The sequence below is a fragment of the Ascaphus truei genome, chromosome 18, assembly GCF_040206685.1.
Source record: "Ascaphus truei isolate aAscTru1 chromosome 18, aAscTru1.hap1, whole genome shotgun sequence".
NCBI lineage: Eukaryota > Metazoa > Chordata > Amphibia > Anura > Ascaphidae > Ascaphus > Ascaphus truei.
The window spans coordinates 21,317,835-21,342,570 of record NC_134500.1 but is presented as its reverse complement, the minus strand read 5'-3'; the positions used below and the strand labels follow the sequence as shown (position 1 = coordinate 21,342,570).

General features: G+C 45.2%; 1 protein-coding gene across 3 annotated transcripts in view; it reads left to right on the top strand.

Annotated features, from left to right (window-relative positions):
- Window positions 1-24,736, top strand: part of THSD4 (thrombospondin type 1 domain containing 4) — a 531,228-nt gene that overhangs the window by 111,812 nt on the left and 394,680 nt on the right. For all 3 annotated transcript variants that reach the window (XM_075575821.1, XM_075575822.1, XM_075575820.1), the window contains exon 5: window positions 23,993-24,434. In XM_075575821.1, the coding sequence (XP_075431936.1) occupies window positions 23,993-24,434 (442 nt within the window). The remainder of the gene's footprint in view (window positions 1-23,992; window positions 24,435-24,736) is intronic.

Genomic DNA, 24,736 nt, shown 5'->3' with positions numbered 1-24,736 from the left:
CTCCCCCTCATGATGAAGAGCCCCACACAAGGGCATATTCGTCATCCAGGATGAAGGAACGACAGTACAGCCCTGCATCTCTTAATTTCAGCGCTGCAGGGACACTGATCCAGTCGGAGAGACGGCTGCGCAGCTCGCCTGAAAGGTGAGGAGTAGCATTTTCTGCAGATGGCCCATTAAACGTAGGATGAAAGCTGCACGGTCCCATTCCAGAAGCATGGACCCCTGCAGCGCTAATCCTTCCGGGCTGCAAAACACGCTGTACTTGGGGCCGCGATCGGGCCCCAGTTATTCGCATTTCTTTTTGCGGCCGCAAGGACGGTAAGTCTTGCTACATCTGAACATAGAATATCTTTAATTAAATATCACAGGACCAGAAATCATTTTACTTTAAAACGGTTCCCCGGCTTCAAACTCTGTGTCGTTGTGGTCATTACTCACTGAGCTGCTCCTCCTCGTCTTAACTGTGGGGCTACAACCATTTTGACTCCGCCATAGCTCTATTTTAGGATCTGGATCAAAGTTTAGCCGTTACTTAACGAATTTAATATTAAGGGGCTACAGAGGCGGTTACAGAGGCCCCACTCTCTTCCCTAAAGCATTTCAATTAAAGGCCGGGGAGCGTGCGAGGCCTCTGTAATTTACTTAACTTGGCTTCGGGTGACCCGTCGCCATGGCATTGCGGTCCATGTGACATGACGTAACATGACGCCGGTTCCTAGGTAATGGGGGGTGGGGGGAGGTGAGCACAGGGGCTGAACAGGCAGGGGGGCACAGCGCAGAAGGTTTGCACACCCCTGACCTAAGGGAGCTTTCTGGCTCTGGACCTCAGCCTTTCATCTGTAGAAGGTAGATAAAATAAGTGCCAATACAAAGCTATATATAAATTCACAGGTGTCAGTCTCTCACACACTCTATTTCCTACAATCTTTTTGCTACCCAGTCATGGTATACATCAAATATTACCCTAAAATGTCTCTCAAATCATTTTAGTCTTTATTTTAGTCTCCCCTGTTCCACTGTGTTTATTCCATTGCCCCCCTCTGGAAGTCTTATAAATTACTTCAGAGCTCACAATTTCAAACAAGTACTTAATCCCTATTAACATCTACAAACTGCAGGATATTCCCCTGAAATGTGCATCATTTGCGGTTCACTTGTGTTGCGTCCCACACATGTGCACAGTGGCACTGCTATTTATGCCTCTAATAATGTGTCATTTGCATAGTGCTTATGCTGTTATACAAATTGAATTACTTTAATAATCTATAATACATATTATAACTAATGATCTCATAACATTGCACTATTAATATAATGAATGTCATGTACAATATATTAATTTAGCTAATAATAACTTATAATATATTGGTATCATTATAATTTAATGTAACATATTATGACATACCCAGCATGGATGACTAAGCCTTTTATCCTGCCAAGGTAGATGAAATAAGCATCAGTTTTAATCGGGTAATAATAATGTGTGATCACTCACACGGCTTTAGTTCATTGTGCTATATAACAAGCATTATTATTTTAACTGATGAGTTCTAAGAGAAAAGTGAAAGCTTGGTTGGTACTTGAGTATCTGAATATCTTACACAATCAATCACATTTAATGGCGTCATCTCTATGAAGTGGGCAAAAATATAGGACAATTCCCTTTGAACACAATTTAGAATAATTGTCAAAATGCCCACGTGCTACCAAATGCCATTCTACTTTATGTAACCCCGGTCTCTTTTCAGCCCCAGAGACCCCCCATGCAGCGCTCTGAGGCTCTGCGGCACACCCGGCTAGCGGGGGCCGCCATGACAGGTTGCGCGAGCGTGCGCGTTGGTCGCGCAGGCGCAGTAAGGGTAGCGCACGCGGTACCAATGCTAAAGAGGTCCTGAGTGACTACAATTCCCAGCAGCCTCTGGGGATTGCCCTTTCACCCACATCACGTGCAGCCAGCCAGCAAATAGGGTTTTGCAGCTTCTCCTGTGGAGGAAGGCTACAATGTTGCGGGGACCACATTTGGCTGTTGAAGCTGGGAGCAGGAAGGGGATGGAAAGGTGTAGGGAGCAAGTGGCTCCTACACCAGGTAAGGTTCCCCAGATCCCAGGCAGGCCCCAATCCCTACCAGGGTAGGGGGTAGGTACTGAGGGACTGCCCCTAGGTTAGGGACCGGTTGAGTGCAGTGCGGTTGCTGCAGGTACTGTGTGTGCAGTGTGTTTGCTGCAGATTTAGGTTGAGTAGTCAGAGGGGATCCGGGAGGTGAAGAGAGAGGTAGTGTGGGTGCAGGGGGTCAGTGACCCACCTGCATAGGACAGGCTACCCCGTAGGCCCCTAGGAGTGTTCCCTGAAGACACCAAAGGTTGCTGTGCTGCAGGGGCGGCCTATAGTAGTAGCGAGCATCACCCTTACTGAGTACCAGCTAGGGACAAAGGGACAAGCGTGCGGAGCAGGTCTGCTGGCGAGTTGTCTGGGACCAGACGGCTGGACATTGAGACCCAGGAGGCAGACCGCTGATTCATCTGACCCTTTGCGAAGACGTACCGGTCACCGCCGTGACCGGAAGGTACTATAACATCAATTGCACCAACACCGGTCAACAGGCACTGATCCAGCCTTAGGCTAAACTCCTTAGGAACACTGAGCGAGTGGTTAAAGAACTGAGCCTATACCATCACTTTAATATATATGGACACGGTGTGTGGGGCACACGGTGAGGGGACGGAGGAGGCGTTGCTCCTGATGAGAGTGGCCGGGCCACTAAGGTTACACGTTAAGGTTATATTGCTATAATATAGAGTGATAAGGTTCCATGCAATATATAGTAAAACTGGTTACAATCATAAGGTGTTGTATGTTTCTTGCCCAGGGGAATCTCACATCACGGGGATCCTGGGTAAGTGGAAGCGCTGCGCTAAGTAAGTGTATGAGTGTTACCCCAGGCTCCCAACTAGCGGAGGCTCATATCTCCTGGAGCCTTAGGTGTTGTACAGCGACCAGTAGTTCCTTTGGGAGGGTTCAGAAAAAGGGCTACATTTATATGTGCAATAGTGAGTCATTGAACATTGAGATGCATGACAATTAAATGAAAAAACGTTAATCTAGCTACATATTCCTTTATTTGAACATGGTCTTTACAATATTATGTTTTATAACAGATTATAATATTTCATAAAGGAAACCATAACATAAAACGATAAAAGATTAAATGGTGCTAGTAGTCTTATTGGTCCGAGAACGAACAAGATATTTTGTAGGTTGTTCACAGATGGTGATGACCCCTGCTGTGATTAACCTTCAACCCAGAAAACACAGACCAGACGTGTTCCCCTTCGTTATCACCTCCAGTAATATATTATCACCACTAGAAGACATCACTAAGGACCTGCAACTAATGCTCACTGAGGAGTGAGTCTGAGACACTCAGAAATAGATTCACTGGGCCACCTGTCATGGCCTATAACAAAGAAGGAAAAGAAGTGGGACTCCAGTGGTCTTCACAAAAATGGAAGCATGTATTGTGCAGAGATCAACGTTTTGGTCCCTTGATAAAGGTTCGCAAGCGGACCGAAACGTCGATCACTGCACAAAACCTTTTTCCATTGTTGTGTTTACCATTGGAGTTCCACTTCTTTTCATTCTTTGGGTTGTTGGCGGTTTGTGTTGTTACACAGGACTGGTGCTGATGAGCACCTGTGACCGTTATTTCCAGTACCGTGAATGCACCATTCTCTGGACTAGAGCCTATTAACATCCAGCTAATCTCGCTAATCTAGTAACAGACATACTATGGCCATCTATGGAAACATCTGCATTGTGTATTTTACCCGATCAGAAGAAGAAAAGTAAACCGACAAACACATTTCCACAGAAACTACAATCAACGTACAGTAGCACATCAGTGAACCGTAGAAGTGAATGGATAATTCACCTGCAAATTAAGCAATATATCATATCTTATGCAGTGTAAGAGATGCCCTAATATGAAGTATGTTGGGGAAATCAAACAAGCCTTCTACAAAATTATTAATCAACACAGATGCACCATATCTGACCTTGACAACAAAATACCAGTTGGTCAGCACTTTTCGATACCAAGTGGACATTCTACTAATTAATTATCTGTATTTGTTCTATGAGGTTAGCCAAGAAATACTCGGGAGAGATGGAAACGGGAATAAAATACATCTGTACTGTATTTGGCTCCCGAAAAAAATAGCTTTAATTAGGATTGTGAATTTATGACTGTCTATGGAAACCTTTAACACTTACAGTGCATACTGGGGCGGGGGGGGGGGGGGGGATTAGGCGTCTACGGCTGTAATGATTCACATCCCTCACTGGTACCTGAGGATAACACATATTCCTTAGTATAATTATCCCTTCAACACCTCATCCATTGATGAATACAGAATAAGACAATTGTACCCCAGGTACAATTTGATAATCTCCTGAACCCCTCATTCTCAGATGAAGACCCCTGCTGTAATGCTATGTATTTAAGTCTCCAATTTCCAGTTGAGAGATCACACCTGCAGTCTCAAAAGTTTATGCATCAGAAAACCTTGCACAATTGACATCTTGTTCCATTAAAAGGTATCACAACCTATGAAGTATCCTAATCAGAATTGAGAAAGCATACTATTAAATAGGTTTTTGTCTCTTGATATGATGTGAAAAACTGATGGAAACAAATATCCAAGATGCCTGCAATCGTTCTATTGCGCTTCCAATGATTATCTGCATTACCTCATTGAATTACTGTAGTTAAGTAGCTAAATGGGTTACAATGATGGCTCACGTCACCTCATTCATTTTGCTTGGCTCCCCCTATGCCGGGCTTGCATCTCCTACAATGAAATGAAATACCGATGTTGCACGTCACTGGGGCCGCCCAGCGCAGGACACTAACATCCGTGCACATTTGTGGCTATTTATAAGATGGAGAGGCTTCAGCTTTTTTTTAAATCCTAAACGTTAGGCGTTTAAAACCTTTTCTTTTTAAAATGAGAAACCGTTTTCTGGAACAACAACTTTCAAAACGTTTGTAATGTGGTCCGTTTTGATAAACCACATAGATACAATTTTTTAATTTTTTAACCCATTTGCTGCCAGAAGGGAATGTAACGCACTGCTATGCAATGCGTTGCTAGCCCCTCTGGTACCAATGGTGTCAATTGATAACAACAGTTGTAGCACTTTCTGGTTGGAAGTGAAACCGTTTGATCGATTTTACGTTTCAGTAAATCGCGCTTAGCAGTAATTTCTCATTTCCCAAATTTTTCTACCTCACTTATTATTTCAAGTGGATCGTTTATCATCTGACATTGATTAAAAATAGACCACAGCCCAGCTATTATAAGGAGCACCGGAAGAAGTTGGATTTCTGCCCCTTTTTGTAATCTTTGTGTTGATAGATTTAAGAGTGCCAGCACTGGCTACTTTACTTTCAAACCTACAGTTTTGTGTTGAGAACAAAAGGATGTCTTTTTAAAGAATTAGCTCTCTTTCTTTTTGTGGCAGGATGGCCTGTAGCCGAGGTCAGGGAACAGTCCACACGTGTAGTTTCAGGATAAATGAAAACGTTCAGTGGCTTTATTTCTCCACAGCAACATAACATGCGGGTACACTGTCCCTTTAAGCAAATAAATCCTGCTCCACGTTGGGAGAAAACTGACTAACACAGCAGTCCTAGCTAGCAGGCTGGCTGGCTAAACCATACCCAAACCGTAAGAGTCTTTTTAAGCAGTCATGCAAACAAATGAAAGAAATCTTACTTTGGCTGCAGTAAGTAGTGTGCTGTATCCTTCTGGCTAGCAGCACATCTATCCATGTGCTCTCATCTCAGACAGCCAGCTACTGCTGGTAACAAGATCCTTATCTACCTTGCTGGCTCTCAGGTGTCAGCTTACATCCTGATTAGCTAGCTTCCTCCTGAGTTAACCCTTATGAGTGCTGGATGAAGCACTCAGACATATGTTTCCCAGGCATAACTGATAGGGGTTGACTTTACCCTGTCACATACCTCCCCTGTTTGTGTGTGGCTAGTGTCCCACACGGCTGAAGCCCGACCCTCCACTCCTTCTCTTGACAAAAAATCAGCATTTCCATGGTCTTTTCCAGGTCTATGCTGAATATCAAAAGAGAAGGGTTGGAGGGCCATATACCACCTGGTCAACCTTGGATTTGTGTCCTTCATGGTGTTTAACCACTTCAAGGGCGCATGGTCAGTGACCAGGGTGAAGTGTACTCCGGCGACATAATGTCTCAAGGCCTCAATTGCCCATTTTACAGCGAGGCACTCCTTCTCAATAACGGAATACCTCACTTCCCTTGGGAACAGCTTCCGGCTGATGAACAGTATGGGGTGTTCAACACCATCAAATTGCTGAGACAGCAGTGCTCCCAGTCCTACCTCTGAGGCATCTGTCTGGATGATGAAGGGCTCTTTAAAATCTGGGCTCCGAAGAGCGGGGCCCTCTGACAGGCACTTTTTTAGCATGTAAAGGCGTCTTGGCACTCCCAAGACCATTTAACTTGGGTCGGGGCACTCTTTTTTGTCAGATCTGTTAGGGGTGCAGATATTTCTGAAAAATTGGGGATAAACCGCCGGTAATACCCTGCTAACCACAAAAGGGAGCGGACCTGTGTCTTTGTCTGTGGGGTTGGGACTTCCTTTATGGCGGCCACCTTGCTAGCTAGTGGCCTTACTATCCCTCCCCCAACGGCATAGCCCAAGTACTTTGTAGTGGATTTACCCAGGGCACATTTTTTTGGATTTGCAGTGAGCCCTGCTTCTCTTAAGGATGTTAGGACTGCCCTTAACCTTTTTATATGAGACTGCCAGTGTCTGCTATAGATGACAATGTCATCCAAGTAGGCCGCGGCATATGCCCTATGGGGTCGTAGTACCTTGTCCATTAACCTTTGGAACGTGGCTGGAGCCCCATGTAACCCAAATGGCATAGTGACGAATTGGTATAACCCGAGAGGGGTGGCGAAGGCAGTTTTGCATTTGGATTCTTCCGCTAGAGGTATCTGCCAATATCCTTTCGTGAGATCTAGGGTAGAGATATACTCTGCTTTCCCAAGCGAGTCAAGCAATTCATCCACCCTAGGCATTGGATATGCATCAAATCTGGATACAGCATTTACCTTTCGCAGATCCACGCAAAACCTCACCTTCCCATCTGGTTTAGGGACCAAAACGATAGGGCTACACCATTCGCTGTGGGACTCCTCGATCACGCCCAATTCCAACATGTCTATTATCTCCCTCTCTACCAGGTCTTTTCGGCCCTCTGGCAATCTAAAGGGATGGGACCGTACTTTTACGCCAGGTTCTGTCTCAATCCTATGGGACACTAAATTAGTCTGCCCTGGCAGCTCCGAAAAAACATCTGGGAACTGGTCACATAATTCTAGTAGGTCTGACCTTTGTTCCGTTGTTAACTGCCCTCCCATGGGAACCTGATGGTCATTGTACGTACTACCCTTTGGAAGCTGCGGACCCAAATCCGTCTCTCCTTCCCGAGGGTGGATGAACAGTGATCTCATCGTTTTCCAGGGTTTCAGGAGGTTCACGTGGTAGATTTGTTTACCTTTCCTGTACCCTGGTTGAGAGATCTCATAGTTCACCTCCCCGGTGCGGCGGAGAACTTGGAAAGGACCCTGCCACTTCGCAAGGAGTTTACTCTCTGATGTCGGTAGTAGTAGCATCACTTGGTCCCCAGGTTGGAAGACCCTCAAGCGAGCATTTTGGTTATACTGCCTTTCTTGACGTTCTTGAGCAGATTTGAGGTTTTCCTTAGCAAACCGACCTATCATGTCTAGGCGATTTCTAAGGTCTATGACATACTGAAGGGTATTCTTGGAGGGGGAGGGTTCCTCCTCCCAGGATTCCTTCAGTAGGTCGAGACTACCCCGAGGTTGGCGTCCATATAGGAGCTCAAACGGGGAGAAGCCTGTAGATGATTGGGGAACTTCTCGTACCGCAAACAACAGGAAAGGGAGAAGTTCATCCCAAGCTCGCTTTTCATTGTCCACAAACTTCCTAAGCATGGTTTTTAAAGTACGGTTAAACCTCTCTACCAATCCATCAGTCTAAGGATGGTAGACTGAGGTCCGGACGGATTTTACCTCCAATAACTTTAGGACATCCTGCATTAACTTTGCCATGAAATTTGTTCCCTGGTCAGTTAACATTACTTGGGGAAGTCCTACCCTAGAGAACAGTTCTAACAGCCTGTGAGCAACCTGTTTAGCAGTGGCTAATCTCAGAGGGAAGGCCTCAGGATATCTGGTGGCATAATCTACCACAATGAGTATAAATTTATGTCCCTTCGCAGAGGGTTCTAAAGGTCCGACCAGATCTACCCCAATTCTCTCGAATGGGACGGCTACCAAGGGCAGAGGAACCAAGGGAGCCGGCTTCTGTCCTTTTTGGCTAGTTAACTGGCATTCAGGACATGTCTCACATAGTTTCATGATGTCACCATGTATGCCTGGCCAGTAAAACCGGGACGAGATGTGGTCCGTGGTTTTATCTCTGCCCAAATGACCACCCCATGGGAGAGTATGGGCTAGGGTGAACACCGTTTTAATCAACCCTTTAGGGACTAGCATCTGTCGAATGACCTCCCCTGTTTGTGTAACCTTATTCACATGATATAGAATGTCATTCAACAGTTCAAAATGTGGAAACACTTTTACACCCTGTTCATCCATTATCTTGTTGTTGACCTGTACCACCTTCTCATATTGTCTAGCCAGAGCTGGGTCCTCCCTCTGCCTCTGACGGAAGTCAGGAAGATCCATGTCTGGCAAAATTCCCGTATCTATCTGTTCCCCACCCTGGTCATCCCCGGCCATGACCTGCAGTCCTTTGGGCTGACTAATGTTACCAAGAGTCCCAGCCTTTCTTAACCAGTCCTCTTTTTCCGCACGTCTCTGTTTACGTGTCTTTGGGACATGGTGTCTACGGGGAAAAATCTCTGGGGAAAAAGGGAACAAGTCTCCGGGCTTCTCCGGTACCAGAGAAGTAGGCTCCGTAGGAGTAGGGGCCAACAATGTTTCGAGGTAGGGCCAGTCTCGGCCAAGTAGAACAGGAGCAGGTAGCCAGGGAGCAACTCCCACTAGTAGGCTAGCCTCTTGATCCTGGATACGCAGTAGAACGTTCGCCGTCGGGTATCTCTTTGTATCACCATGGATACACTCGATATTCCAAGGAGAGTCATAAGATAGTCTATTGCTTGGAATTAGGCCCTCTAGGATCAGGGTTTTTCCAGAGCACGAGTCCAGCATGGCGTTTACTTTTGTCCCCTCCAGAGATGCTGGGACTAACTACGGATTGTGGTCCCCTCGGAGACAAGCTGTGGCAGTGGTTCTGCCATATTAACAGTCCATCTCATCTCCTGAATCCGCAACCTCGGTCGTCAGCGGAAGCTCTCGACGGGGCTCGGCGTTTGGACCTCTCCGCTGTTGGATGGGATCCTCCCTTCTGGTTGGTGGGGTTATCCTCTCCACCGGGTGGGTGACAGGAGTCCAGGTTCTCGGGGAATACTGTGGGTGGCGGCCTCCCTTGAGTGATCCAGTGGCCTCGGACCCAGGACGGGCGTCTCTGCGGGAGTTTGTACCAGGAACCCTCCGAGATGGGAAAGGGTCTTCCGATCGGGTTGACTGGATCTCCCGAGCTGGCGGGTTGTAGACCCCTCGATTGTCTGCTCTCCTGCCTCTAGTATCACCGGAAGCAACTGGTGTTTGCACCGGCCATTCCCAGCTATCCTGTTGGGTGTCGTCGCCCAGGAATTTTTCCACCAAGCGGACCGCTGAATCCAGGGAAAAAGCAGCGTGTCTTTATACCCAGGAGCGGGAGGAGGGGGGCAGTATCTGTATGAACTGCTCGAGCACAAACTGTTCAAGGATCTCTGCCTTGTCATGTTTTTCCGGTTTTATCCACCTGGTACATAAGTCTACTAAGCGGTGGGCTACGACCCGTGGTCTGTCTCTGTTTGTATATTTGACTGTCCGGAACCGCTGTCGGTAGGTCTCTGGAGTGAGGCCTAAGCGATCCAGAATAGCAGCCTTTAGTTGCTGATAGTCCATGGCCTCGTCTGCTGGAAGAGCCTGGTAGGCTGCCTGAGCTTCCCCTATGAGGAGTGGAGCCAGAGTCGTTACCCAGCGATCAACTGTCCAGCCGTGGGCCGTGGCTACCCTTTCAAAAGTGAGGAGAAATGCCTCTGGGTCTTCATTTGGCTTCATTTTATGCAGCATCACCGGTGGATTATTTGGAATCCCTGGTCTGCCTGGGGCTGAGCCTTCGGCCAGCATTTGGAGTAGCTTTTCCTCTCGCTGGGCCTGTTGCTCATCTTGCTGGGCTTGTCGCTCAGCTTGCTTCTCTGCTAGCTGGAGCTGTTGCTCAAGGAACTGAGAAAAAATTGTCTCCATTTTTTTTTCCCTGTCTGTGTGTGTGTGGCCCTTCAGATACAGGGCCCATCCAAATCCCACTTCTGACACCACCTGTGGCAGAACGGCCTGTAGCCGAGGTCAGGGAACAGTCCACACGTGTAGTTTCAGGATAAATGAAAACGTTCAGTGGCTTTATTTCTCCACAGCAACATAACATGCGGGTACACTGTCCCTTTAAGCAAATAAATCCTGCTCCACGTTGGGAGAAAACTGACTAACACAGCAGTCCTAGCTAGCAGGCTGACTGGCTAAACCATACCCAAACCGTAAGAGTCTTTTTAAGTAGTCATGCAAACATATGAAAGAAATCTTACTTTGGCTGCAGTAAGTAGTGTGCTGTATCCTTCTGGCTAGCAGCACATCTATCCAAGTGCTCTCATCTCAGACAGCCAGCTACTGCTGGTAACAAGATCCTTATCTACCTTGCTGGCTCTCAGGTGTCAGCTTACATCCTGATTAGCTAGCTTCCACCTGAGTTAACCCTTATGAGTGCTGGATGAAGCACTCAGACATATGTTTCCCAGGCATAACTGATAGGGGTTGACTTCACCCTGTCACACTTTTCTATAAGTATAAAACATTGCAGGTATTTTAACAGTGGTAATAGTTTCAATATGTGAATGATATTGTGTACAATATATACCCATATTGTTATGCCAACTTACATGGTTAGGTCTGCTAATGTAACCTGACTTAGTGTGTGAGGCCTAAACCTACAATGCTATGTACAGTTGTAACAGATGTTACTACCCCCATTAACGTGGAATAACGCAAGAAATAACATGGTAAATATTGCATGCATTAATAATAATAACAATAATTTCATTTCATATAAAGCTTTTCTCCGAATGGGACTCAAAGTGCGTCACAATTACAATATAGCGCATGGTAAGCAGCATTGTACATATAGTTTTTACAGACAGTCCCTGCCTGGATGAGCTTACAATCTCTATATTTTTGGTGCATAGGGCACAGGGGGATAAAGTGACTTACCCAAGGTCACAATGAGCTTGTGTGCCAGAGTCAGTGCATTGACTCACTGAGCCGCTCTTTCAGCCCCATTAAGAAAATAATGCATGTTTTTGAATGGCACTCGTGGTAACGCTTGCGGTAAAAACATGGTAACCTTAATGCATTGCATGACATTAATGAGCGTAATAACATCTGCTACATCTGTACTTCACACACTTTGTGCTAGTATCATGTTGTTTAGTAGCAGGATACAAGCAAAAGATTGTCATACATAAACCTGTCTGAGGCTCAAATTTCGTCTCGCGTATTTGGCTACTCTCTGCTTCATTGTAGAAGCTTTGTCTCCACGTCCGTTGCTTTCCAAATTGACTGGGTGATTATGATTGACAGACAATAACAGCAAGCTTATGATATCCTCAGCAAATTACTATGAATGATTTGTCATTGAGTACCCTCTGATCTCGAGCAACCACACTTATTGTGTTGTACATGATTCAACTGAAATAACCAAGATGAATGAGGTCAGAATTGTTTAAACAATAGAGCCTGTTATATATTTGAGTTTTGCCTTAGGGATGTTTTGATCTTCTGCTTTTTTGATAACATATGTTGTCAGAGAGCAAAGCAGTTAAATGGCCAAACTGGTTGGCCCTGCACAATAAACTAGGAGTGAGTGAAAAGATGCCTACTTTTTGGTGGTTCACATGCTGAATGGTAATTTTATCTACACATATTCAATACATGTGTATGTGAACACACATGCATGTTTAGTACAGTGTATTTTCGTAATGATTTCTAAAATAAGTGGGATCCTATTTAATTATTATTAGCTCATTGCATGCAAACTTAGATTTCTTTATCCAAAATAAATATATAGTAAGCAATTTCTATTCAAAGTCTAAATAGAGAATATATATATATATACACCTCACAATTTACAACAGCGGTTACGGCACCATAAATATGGAACCTTCTGATATTGTATAGGTTGTAACCTATAGGAAAATCAAACTAACAGATTTTAAAGTGCTTTAAAAATAACTTTTTCCCTTCCCTCACAGTCTCATTTCTGGCTACTATCCTTCATACAAATAACTTATGTGATTCACATTTTCTTTTCTGTTTTCTTTTTTTCCCCCTTTCTTTATTTCGCCATAGCAATAAGAACAATGGGGATATCATTCCATTCCGACAAACCCAGGGACATGTCCAATCTTTCACACAGCAGGGAAGAGAAATAGGGCCTCGGTAATGAGCATTACTGTCTCAGTAATATTCATTTAAGAACGGCAACAGCTGAACTCGTGTGAATTCAACAGGAGGGATGACATAACCCATTATCTGACATGACAAATCAGCACCTTTCTTCACAGATCTGGGCTGTACAATGATTCATTATGAGCCACAAACTACTAAAAACCTAAAAGCAAACTTAACTTATCATCCATCTGGCAGCTCTTAAGAAGATTACAATGGGTGTTGTAATACTCTTCAGTGTCAACTTACTTTTTCTAAGGGATTTTCTAGTCATTACTGTGGATATTAAACTGAATTGGAAATGTACAGTGTGTCAGAGGTGCACTAAAGGCCCATTTGGACTTACTCCATTACAGGCAGAGCTCCAAGGCCATTTAATTTTGCAGGGGTGGGATACTTCCTTTACAAGACCTAATTAGAGCAGAGCAGGTCACATTCAGTCTTTGCTTAACCTCTTTCAGGTCCCGGACTTGCCTTGTTCACCTAGAAAATTCAACCCCCTCATGTGTCATAAAAAAAAAAAAAAGCATATTGCCTAAGATAACACAAGCAGACTTAGCAGATATGGTCAAATGGGAACTGGTAACATTATCAGGAAGCAGATAATTATATTAAAAAAATGGTTAACAAGTAATATCGTTGTCTTTTTCCAGGCTACGTTTTCTCATACTTTTATGGCCTTCAAAATGGTAAAGGTCACCCTTGAATGTATTTCTCATGTGTTGTAAGATTTGATTTTCACAGCTGCTTGGGTTAGTGTTTCCAGTCGAGTTTCATTGCATCAACACCCTTCATTGTTATAGGGTAATGTGTCTATTTTTTCTTGGTCCAGTTTACGTCCATAGAAACTAAGAGAAGGAGAATAAAATCTGCCCTAGGAATATGTGTTTCCTATTTGGCAGAATATCCAGCAATTTTTTTCCGGGCTAGTTACACGAGGAAAATTCCAACGTAAATATTTTTTTTTTTACTAATGTTCCCGGTGGTAGAAAAGAGTTAATCTCCATTTTAACGAATGGGGATAATATCTTCTCCAGCACAGGGAAGTAACTTCAGAGCTTACAGAATTGGATGGTCTTTTTGAGGCAACTTTTTGGAAGAAGTAATGCCCTGTGTTATGGTTAAAGAAGCAATTCATGCATTAAAAAAAAAATATATATATATATATATATAGTGTTTTTTTTAACATAGGTTTGAAGCAGAGGGTTTCTGGATCTGAACCCCATTACTTTCAGCTCTGGTGACGCCATGCTTCCCCAGATACAGACCTCCATAGGTGGTGCCGGTATCTCGGCAAAGTTTAAAGCTCCTGTGTCACATGGACCAATAGGAAGCCGAACCCGATTACGTCACGGCTTCCTATTGGCTGCAGGGGGTGGGGACCTTTAGAAAATCCGTCACTACGTGATCCCTGTCAGCCGAGTAGTGTGGCTACTGGCACCCCCTACAAAGGTAAGTATCTGCAGAAGCAGGGGGTCCCCAGAGCTGAAATTAATAGGGCTCAGACCTATGTAAAAAAAATGTGCAAAAAAATCGTCCACGTGTCTTGCCCCGCCCCACTTTCCAAGTTGCAGTTTCGTTTTCATGTTCCTGGTATGATAGACCCCATGTGGTTATCTTCCCTCACTGAGAGGTACATGAGAATTTTATTAGGTAGTGTTAGGACCTGCAGATTGGTCATTCCGTGACGTGGCTGCAGGCTTATAGCACTTTGGCAAAGGTTTTAACTAAATTACCCTTACTCATGAGAATATCAGCACTGAAGTATTGCAGTATGTATTCTGTCAAATTGGATGTAGCGTTGGGCATTTTCGTTTTTTGTTGACTGCAATCTATTGGCTGTAGACAGTAAGACTTCTTTGGTGTGAGATTGATGCTTGATGCATCCCTTAATGTCAGTATAAGAAACTTCTTTGCCTCTAAGTATTTGCGATTGTAATAGAAGTTTGGAAGGCATTAAGGCAAGGGTGGGCAAACTGAGGGGCACAAGATTTTCTGGGGGGGTGGCGGGTGGTGGGGGGTGGGGGGTGGGGGGGCGGTGCTTACAGAGGCTCCACACTCTAACCCAAAGCATTTAAATGAAATGTCGGGGATCACGCGCAAAGCCTCTGTAAGTTCCCTTACTAGTCTCCGGCGGCTCATGGCGACGCGTCGCCATGGCAAGGCAGCACCAAATGACACCACGAGGGTCACATGACATCGCATTGCTATGGCAATGTGACGGTAGAACGCCCGAGACAAGGTAAGGAGGGGGGAGGGGGGTGTGCGCAAGTATGGGGGGGAGAGCAAGCAAAGGGGCACCTGGGAAAAAGTTTGCACACCCCTGAATTAAGGGATTTACATATAATGGCGATATATACCAAATTCTTTAGCATTAAAAACTCCATAATTGCTGGGGTGGCTTTAGCTTATACCTCCCTGGATGATGCTCTGCATACAATTGAAAGAAATTAATTTACAAATGTAACCAGGTTCCCCCCGGTTCCCCGGTGTTGTGCCCTTCCCGCTCCTGCCTCCTTTGGCATGCAGGTGGTAGTGTGGGTGCTGCCATCTTGCGCAAGGTTGCGCATGCACAGGGCTCGACGAGAGTCGCAGCGGTCATGACAAGGGTCGCGCATGTGCAGGGAATCATTGCGGCGGCCATTAGAGGTAGCGCACGCGGCGCCAATAGAAAGAAGGTTCCGCAGGGACTACAAGCCTCATCGTGCTTAGTGGCAGTTAGGCCATGTGATGCCAGGGTGCCAATCGCGTGCTGGGTCTTCTGGAGGAGATACAATTTGCGCGCTGGCACAGGAAGGAAGTCAGTTGGAGCTGGGACACAGATAGGGGAGGGTGTATATGTGCAGGGGTCTGTGACCCTCTGCTCTAGGCCAGAGACCCCCTAGGCCCCAACTCACCTGAGATTGTGGCTGCTATAGGGACAGGCCCATTAGGTAGGGACCCTGCCCTTTAGGTACTAGTAAAGTTCAGGGCCACAGCTGCTTCACGGAGCAACCTGATGCCCACAGTCTGGGACCAGACTACTGGACTGAGAGAGCGGCTATCACCGCTGCGGTCACTCCAATGGGAGGCATTCCACACGACGGAGGATATTGTTGTATCGGGGATCCCATTGCTCTTCTTCATCAGCGCGTCCGGGTGTGGACACACCCGGCAGGTACCTTTCCACAAAAGTGCACCAAGACACTGTACAGTGAAGGTGCTGATCACGCCTAAAGGGGTGGGCATCTTTTGGGGACACTCAGTGGGTGAAGTGACCAAGGGATGCCACTGGTTCAGTGGACATGGTGTGGGGTACACGGTGGTGGGACAAAGCCCTGCGTGGTGAGGTATATCTCTAACCAGTAGTGTTGCTATTTCATCTATGGTGCCTATGTTTATCTGTCACAGTAAAGGTTATTGTTATAATCTGGTGGCTGCGAGGTTATCTCACCAAATTGGGATCCCGTGCAGGTGGAGGCACTGCCACTTAGTATATCTGTTACCCCAGGCTCCCAGTGGCGGAGGCTCAGATCTCTGTGAGCCAGCAGGTAACGCCAGCACTAGCAGACCCTGCACACTAGAGGGAAAGAGGGCTACACAAACTTCTTTTATTTAATGCAGCCACAAGCAGAAAAAAATCTCTATTGCCATTAATATGCAGACAAATTTGTGACTTCACTTAAAAAAAAAAATGTTCTTATATTTTTCATTTTTTCTAATACTATACAATGTTGCTGCTGTTTTTGCTTTGCTGTACTACTAGTGCAAAGCCTGGGGCAACAGATCAAATACCCACATTATTAATTTATGGACTTTATTTGATCTTGACTTTTTGGCACTAGTATTGAATAAACTCTGCAGAGGGTCCAGAGGCAAATGTTATAACCAAAAACGTTTGAGAACAGTTTCACTGTATTCCACATTTACATGATCACTGTGGGAGAGGCAGTGAAGGCAGGGGGAGGTAGCTGGGAAGTGGAGAGTGAGGAAGAATTCTCAAATAGGCAAATCTATATGTTGGCATATAAGCTCTGAAGTGTGGCCATCACTGGGCCATTGAGATACTGTATGTATCTCAAATTGTCTTCACCTGGTGAATTGATGTGTAAACCTGCCTAGATCAGTGGGTTTTCTACCTATTGAAAACCTTTTTAAAAATGTATTCTGTGTGTGCAGATCCCCATGCACCATACCCTCGGTACACCATAGAGCCACCGGACCTCCGGCACATCAGCATCGTGTGATTTTCTCCTGGAGCGTTCACGTGACGGGACTGGTGCCCAGAAACCGTAAATGGAAGTGAGGGGCCCTATACTGTACCACTAAATCATAAGTGCACTGTAAAGGATCATGAATATCTTAGGATATTCATGACACTAGTTTCATGTGACATTGAGAAAATCCCCTTTTTTTGCTTATGCAACAGGATGGAGAATAAGCTTTTGAAGCAGTAGATATTAATGCATGCCCTGGACTCGGGCAAAGCCCCTCTTTACCATAAATAATACAAACACCAGTTTTTGAAGGAAAGGTCACAGCTTTAATGATACCATAAAATAAATAAACATATTCCATGCTAAGGGGAATTGCCGGATAAAGCCTGCCCAAAATCCATAGGGTATGGATGCCGTGCTGATCCAACCTGACAGTCCCACAGTAGGTCCTCCAATGGACCGCCAAAGAGAAAACTGCCCTTCAAGCTCGCTGACCCAGCCAAGCCCGGAGTGCATCCTCAACCCGCCACTACTCAACTACTGTTCATCCTACTAAAATGAGCTTCCAGGAGCCGTCGGCGTTTTCCCCCCTTTAATAAAGCCAGATATACCACTGCTGTGACAAAATGGCACTGATCTCCCCCCCCCCCACCATATCGTTGTTTTCTTTTCGTTTTTTATATATTATTTTTTATAGCAACATATACAATTTACAACACTTAAAAGTGTAATACATTATAATATAGGAAAGTCCTTCACCCACCCCAGAAGCATTGCCTTGTAGGGGGAACCAGGACCACAGGCAAAGGGAAGAGAATTCAGGAAAGCCTTTTGAACCCCCCGTGCCCCCACCCCTCTTTAACAGCCTTCCTTTCCCCTGCCTACATTTTAACCCCGTAACTCCCTTTATGGAGACGAACCTGGCCACGGTGCACGTGCCCTTTCCCTATATTTCTCTAGGGCATCGTTATTGTCATTCTTTACACCTAGGGTGACCAGATTTTAAAAATGAAAAACCGGGACACATTTATAGATCATTTTTCAAAACAAATTACATCACATGATGCACCCCGTTGCCATGACAACGAGACACTGACGTCAGGCAGTGACATGTTGCCATGACAATGTGGCATCACCTGATGCCTCTGCGCCATAATGCGTCCCATGGTCATGTCAACGTGATGCCGCGTGACGTCACAGAGCGTCTCGTTGTTATGGCAATGGGCATTACGGGACGTTGCGCAGCCATGTTGATGGAATTTGGAGGAGAGGTTACAGCCAAAGGCAAGATAAATAAATATATAATAAAAAGATCTAAAAATGTTTTTGTTATCTCTGGGTTAGCCTTCAATAGAAGGTGACAACCCTGGCTGCATTGTGTGTTTCTGTATACAGATGTGGGCCCTGCTGAGTGTGTGTGTGTGTGTATAGAGGTGGGGGCTGCAGTGTGTTTTGTATACAGATGTGGGCCCTGCTGTGTGTGTGTGTGTGTGTGTGTATAGAGGTGGGGGCTGCAGTGTGTTTTGTATCAAGATGTGGGCCCTGCAGAGTGTGTGTGTATAGAGATGGGGGCTGCAGTGTGTGTTTCTGTGTACAGATGTGGCCCGTAGGGTGACCTGATTTACAAAAGTAAAAACCGGGACACATTAAAAAAATTTTTTATAAAACAAATGATATCACCAATTGCGCCCTTTCTCCTTTATGTCTCTCTACCCACTCTGTCCCCCCCTCTCTCCCACACACACCCCTTTCTCTCTCCCTCCCCCATATCCCTCTATTCTCGTTCTCCCCACCCCTACATTCTCATTCCACCCTTCCCTGTCTCTCTTTCCCCCCATTCTCTCTCTCTCTCTCTCTCTCTCTCTCTCTCTCTCTCTCTCTCTCTCTCTCTCTCTCTCTCTCTCTCTCTCTCTCTCTCTCTCTCTCTCTCTCTCTCTCTCTCTCTCTCTCTCTCTCTCTCTCTCTCTCTCTCTCTCTCTCTCTCCCCTCCATTCTCTGTCTCTTTCCCCCATTCTCTGTCTCAATCCCCCCATTCTCTGTGTCTACCCCCATTCTCTCTCTCCCCCCTTCCTCTCTCCCCCCCCATCATCCCCCCCCCAATCCTCTCTCCCCCCTCCCCATTCTCTCTCTCTCTCCCCCACTCTCTCTCTCTACCCACATTCTCTATCTCTCTCCCCCCAATTCTCTCTCCCCCTATTCTCTCTCTCTCCGCCCATTCTCTCCCTCTATCCCCCATTCTCTCCCTCCCTCTCCTCTCCCCCATTCTCTGTGTCTCTCCTCCATTTTCTGTCTCTCTCCCCTCCATTCTCTGTCTCTCTCCCCTCCATTCTCTGTCTCTCTCCCCTCCATTCTCTGTCTCTCTCCCCTCCATTCTCTGTCTCTCTCCCCTCCATTCTCTGTGTGTCTCTCCCCTCCATTCTCTCTCTTCCCCTCCATTCTCTCTCTTCCCCTCCATTCTCTGTCTCTCTCCCCTCCATTCTCTGTCTCTCTCCCCTCCATTCTCTGTGTCTCTCTCTGCCCCCCCACTCTGTGCCCCTCTTCCCATGCTGTGCCCCTCTCTCCATGCTGTGCCTCTCTCTCCATGCTGTGCCTCTCTCCCCACACTGTCTCTCCCCATCCTGTGCATGTGCCTTTCGCTGTCTCTCTCCCCATGCTGTGCCTGTGTGTCTCTCTCTCTCTGTCTCTCCCCATGCTGTGCCTGTGTTCTCTCTGTGTCTCTCCCCATGCTGTCTCTCTCCCCATGCTGTCTCTCTCCCCATGCTGTGCCTGTGTGTCTCTCTCTCTCTGTCTCTCCCCATGCTGTGCCTGTGTTCTCTCTGTGTCTCTTCCCATGCTGTGCCTGTGTCTCTCTCTCTCTGTCTCTCCCCATGCTGTGCCTGTGTTCTCTCTGTGTCTCTTCCCATGCTGTGCCTGTGTTCTCTCTGTGTCTCTCCCCATGCTGTCTCTCTCCCCATGCTGTGCCTGTGTTCTCTCTGTGTGTCTCTCCCCATGCTGTCTCTCTCCCCATGCTGTGCCTGTGTGTCTCTCTCTCTCTGCCTCTCCCCATGCTGTGCCTGTGTGTCTCTCCCCATGCTGTCTCTCTCCCCATGCTGTGCCTGTGTGTGTCTCTCTCTCTGCCTCTCCCCATGCTGTGCCTGTGTTCTCTCTGTGTCTCTCCCCATGCTGTCTCTCTCCCCATGCTGTGCCTGTGTGTCTCTCTGTGTGTCTCTCCCCATGCTGTGCCTGTGTGTCTCTCTGTGTCTCTCTCCCCATGCTGTGCCTGTGTGTCTCTCTGTGTGCCTCTCCCCATGCTGTGCCTGTGTGTCTCTCTGTGTGTCTCTCCCCATGCTGTGCCTGTGTGTCTCTCCCCATGCTGTGCCTGTGCCTCTCTCTCTGCCTCTCCCCATGCTGTGCCTCTCTCTGTGTCTCTCCCCATGCTGTGCCTGTGTGTGTCTCTCCCCATGCTGTCTCTCTCCCCATGCTGTGCCTGTGTGTGTCTCTCTCTCTGCCTCTCCCCATGCTGTACCTGTGTTCTCTCTGTGTCTCTAAAATTGTGTGAGTGTGTATCTGTGTCCCCCATTCTGGACCATACCTTCATGGGTGGGGGAAGCCATCTTGAGCCCTTGCAGCAGACACCGGAAGTTCTCACTGACACTTTCGGGTCTCACTGCTGGGGCTCCGCAGCTCAGACCCGGCCCTGCTCTCCTCCATGCATTGTCTGCTCTCTACTGCCCCCCTGCTCTGATGGTCAAAAGCGGAACAGCCACAAAAAAACGGAACATTTTACAGCATGCAGGGCGGCCGGGACAGGGACAAGAAAACCAGGACAGAGACTAAAAAACCGGGACAGAGGTTAAAAAAACGGGACTGTCCCGGCTAAACCGGGACACCTGGTCACCCTATTTACACCTAATGTAAGTGGGCTCAAAGTGTCACAATGCCGAAGTTTAATTGTCTAAGTAACAAGGTTGCCTGCTTCAAAAACATAGGGGGGGAGAGGGGGAGATTGATTCACGGAGGCCAACAAATGGGTATCAGAGGACAATCAGTTAACTGCCATTCAAGTCAATGGGAGTTCACGATGATTGAGTTCAGATGCCCATATACTACATATAAAAAGTTAATTAAACTTAAGTGCTCATAATATATTTGGGGGGGAAAAAAGACTAGCCCTCAATGTTATCGTCAGTCTTAAAACCCAACTTAAAACTTCGTAGGTTCTCCCACTCCGCCCCCCACAATCTATTAGGAAACCGGGCGCGTTGGAATCTCGAATGATGTCTTTAAATTAGACGCAGCGTCTACTGGTATTCTAATTGCTGCAAATATATTGTGAAATGTTCATTTTGTCAGGTTTTACAGTCCTTATTCAGTAACTAAATAATGGCTTTCAGCCTGAAAACATCTGACACAGCAATTGACCTTTAATTGTGACGTGTTTACTTGCAAGTGGGCATAGAATGGAATGCTTGCTTCTATATGGTCCTAGTACAATGTTGGGCTTGCTCTAGGGGTAATGTCCCTATACACATACTGAATACTATGGAAAACCTCAGAGTTTCCCTTTTGAGCGTTTTAGAAACCTTAAACCAGGGGTGGCCAACTTCAGTTCTCAAATGCCACCAACAGGCCGGGTATTGGGGAGAACCCTGCTTCAGCACAGGTGGCTCGGTCATTCTGACTGAGCCACCTGTGCTGAAGCAGGGATAACTGTAAAACCTGACCTGTTGGTGGCCCTTGAGTACTGGAGTTGACTTCCCCTGCCTTAAACCAACTAACCTACCATTTAGAATAACAAGCTCATTTGACTAAAACAGGGATATATATATATATATATATATATATATATATATATATATATATATATATACGCAATACGATACCGTGTGGACGAATATCAAAGGCAGCACTCCAGAAAGTAGTCAAAAAAAGGAATTGTATTAATGAGACATTAAACCCATGTAGTGGTTTACCCGTGTGCTAGTAACTTTCAGTGCCACGGAAATTTTCTGAAAGAATGTATGTAGCACTGTACAATGGTGGAGAAGTGTGTTTGTGGCACCTTCAACACTTAAGAGCATAAGTGTAACCCCCCTTTTCACTATTTGTACACAGCTTTATTGTTCATCTTTCTAAATATGAACTTTATTTCAATTGCCAACTTCTTTGTTTTTCACAACAAAAGGTTGGCTGTGTCAGGTAGCCATTGACAAAGTCATTTTCATACATTTATTATAAATGAATCCCATTTTCTACTATAAAGTTGCATTGATACAACAGCTGGTTGCTGCTAGAATGGTGGAAGAGACAGCTGCTTTCATATACTGTAACATGGATTTGCTGTGCTAGCAACACTTAGTCATGTACTGTATGTAATAGAGCTTAGAAGGAAATATTCAATGAACTGACCTGCCAACAACTTCTTATCTACTGTACTAGCCAATTCTTCATTAATATGAGAGAACCAGTGAAACCACTTTAGTAATTGTTTATGTAGTAAAATTAGCATGCACATCAATCTACATACTATATGTACATCTCCTTTTGCAATTCAGAACCTCACAGGAAGAACACACAGCTGCATGTGCAAAATAACAGGAACGCAAGTACTGAGCTCCCATACAAAAGCAGCATCTTTACCTACTTTTACTATTTGTACTCTTGTTTAAGATTGATAAATGCAGCCCAGCAATTTAATTCAACTTGAAAATATTTATTTATTTATAAAATATTTTACCAGGAAGTAATACATTGAGAGTTACCTCTCGTTTTCAAGTATGTCCTGGGCACAGAGTTAGGACAAATAATATATGATGTATGTAATGATATATGTCAAGGATTACAATTGTTTGCTCATTCCTTATCTGTTGATCTAGGTACGCCTAACGTCTTATACAGTAGAACAATAGTTACCCTGATGATATAGCATTTCAGAATGTTTCCAATGGGGACTATAGACTGGTTTAAATAAAATGTATGCAAACCAGATGCACAATCAGGTTAGGGTGGGTGAAGTTACAAAAACAATTCAGCTTACAAAGTTCAGCAATGTTAGAATACCCCTGAGTGTTTTAGCATGTCTTCCACGGGTCCCCAAACTGACCTCGTTCATCCCATTGTTATGTCATACAATGGTTAAATTGCAGACAGGGATTATGGGTAGTGATAATAAGCACCCACTAGGTGTGCCACTTGACCTCCTGACCACTTTATTACATGGATTCCCTGAGCTTTTGTCTGCTGCATTAAAGCTACAGACCAAGCAATATCCAACATGTGTTTTTTTTAAATAAATTAGTTCTGTACTATGAGAAAATACTTCTAACATTTTTTTTAAACAATTCTGAATGATATTTTAATGTGTTATAATGTAACTAGCATTTTTTGCTTCTTTAGCAACCATTTACAAAGTTACATCCCCTTCCTCTTCTGAAACAGGGTCACCCCTTTTTGAGCCCTGCCCTCTCTCTATCAGTGCACCAATTGTATCTAGTGACTGCCTGGTCACATGATCTTCCTCACAGAACTTTGCATCATTGGTCTTCTTCTGCTGCACTGACAGAAATTTAGTGAACCCTCAAGCCGAATCTTCACCGATCGATGGACAACTTAGATTAATTACTTATCATTATGTGGATTTTATTGATGCACCTATTAAAGGGGGAAAAAATACAATAAAAAACAAAAAATGGCTGCTTGGACGGCTGCTTTAAAAAGCTTGAATGTATGTGCATTTAATGACAAACCATTACTCTCTATTGACTGTCACTTGATTGAGGCACAAAGAAAAAAGAAAATGATACAGCTCAACCCCGTTATAACGCGATCTGTTACAACGCGGATCCGCTTATAACGTGATGCAAGCGTGGCTCCCAATTTTCATATTTATGAATACTTTACAATACGATTATTGGTATCTTAAATACTTTATTGTACAATGCATACAATGGAACATTATTTCTAACGTGATCTGCTTATAGCGCGATATGATTCTTTGGACCCCAAGCACAGCGTTATATGGGGGTTGAGCTGTACAAAGATAATTGATAGAAAACAAAGATAGAATGTATGTTTTTATATTTGTTTCGATTCAGTAACAGCGTGTGTTTGTTTCAATCTAGAAACAGAACGAGAACGTCAATAACTCCAGGATCATATGGATATGGAAAAGTTCCGTATATATTACCACTACAAAGTGACACGGGTCAAGAAGTCCCAAGAAAAAGGAGGCAGCGTCAGTCTGTGCGGCAGCCTGGACATGAGCAAAATGCAGGTCAGGGTCACTTCTCCAATCTCCCACCAAATCCATCAACACACCATGGTAGTCCCTACCAAGAGGAGATTGGCCCTCCAATCAGGTCACAGGTGGCAGAGTCTCCAGCCAATCAGCGTGGGCCTTCACATTCACAGACGTTACCAATATCACAAAGTGGATATCCTGATGCTTCCTTCCATGGCTCTACATCCCTCCAACTGCTCCAAGATAAACCTCTGGCACAACGGGGTGCCACAGCCATCATGTGCATTGGAGCCTACAAACAATACAAGCTTTGTAATAAAAATGTAAGTGCAATTTTAAGATGTTATATTAAACCAAACAAATGTAGCAATGCAATAAATTTTGACCTATAAAAAGTACTTTGTTAAGCAATAAACCAAAAATACCAGCTAGTATAAATGACGTAGTACACATGTCAGCTGTTTAATTAATGGCCATTTATAATATGAATAATATTGGTACTGTAGTCTGAAGAACATTTGTAGAGCATGATTGTTGTTTGAAAAGGAATAAGGATCCTACTAAGTCACAAACTCTCTTTGAACAAGTACGTTCACATTGACAATAGCAATCCTTGGCTCATAGG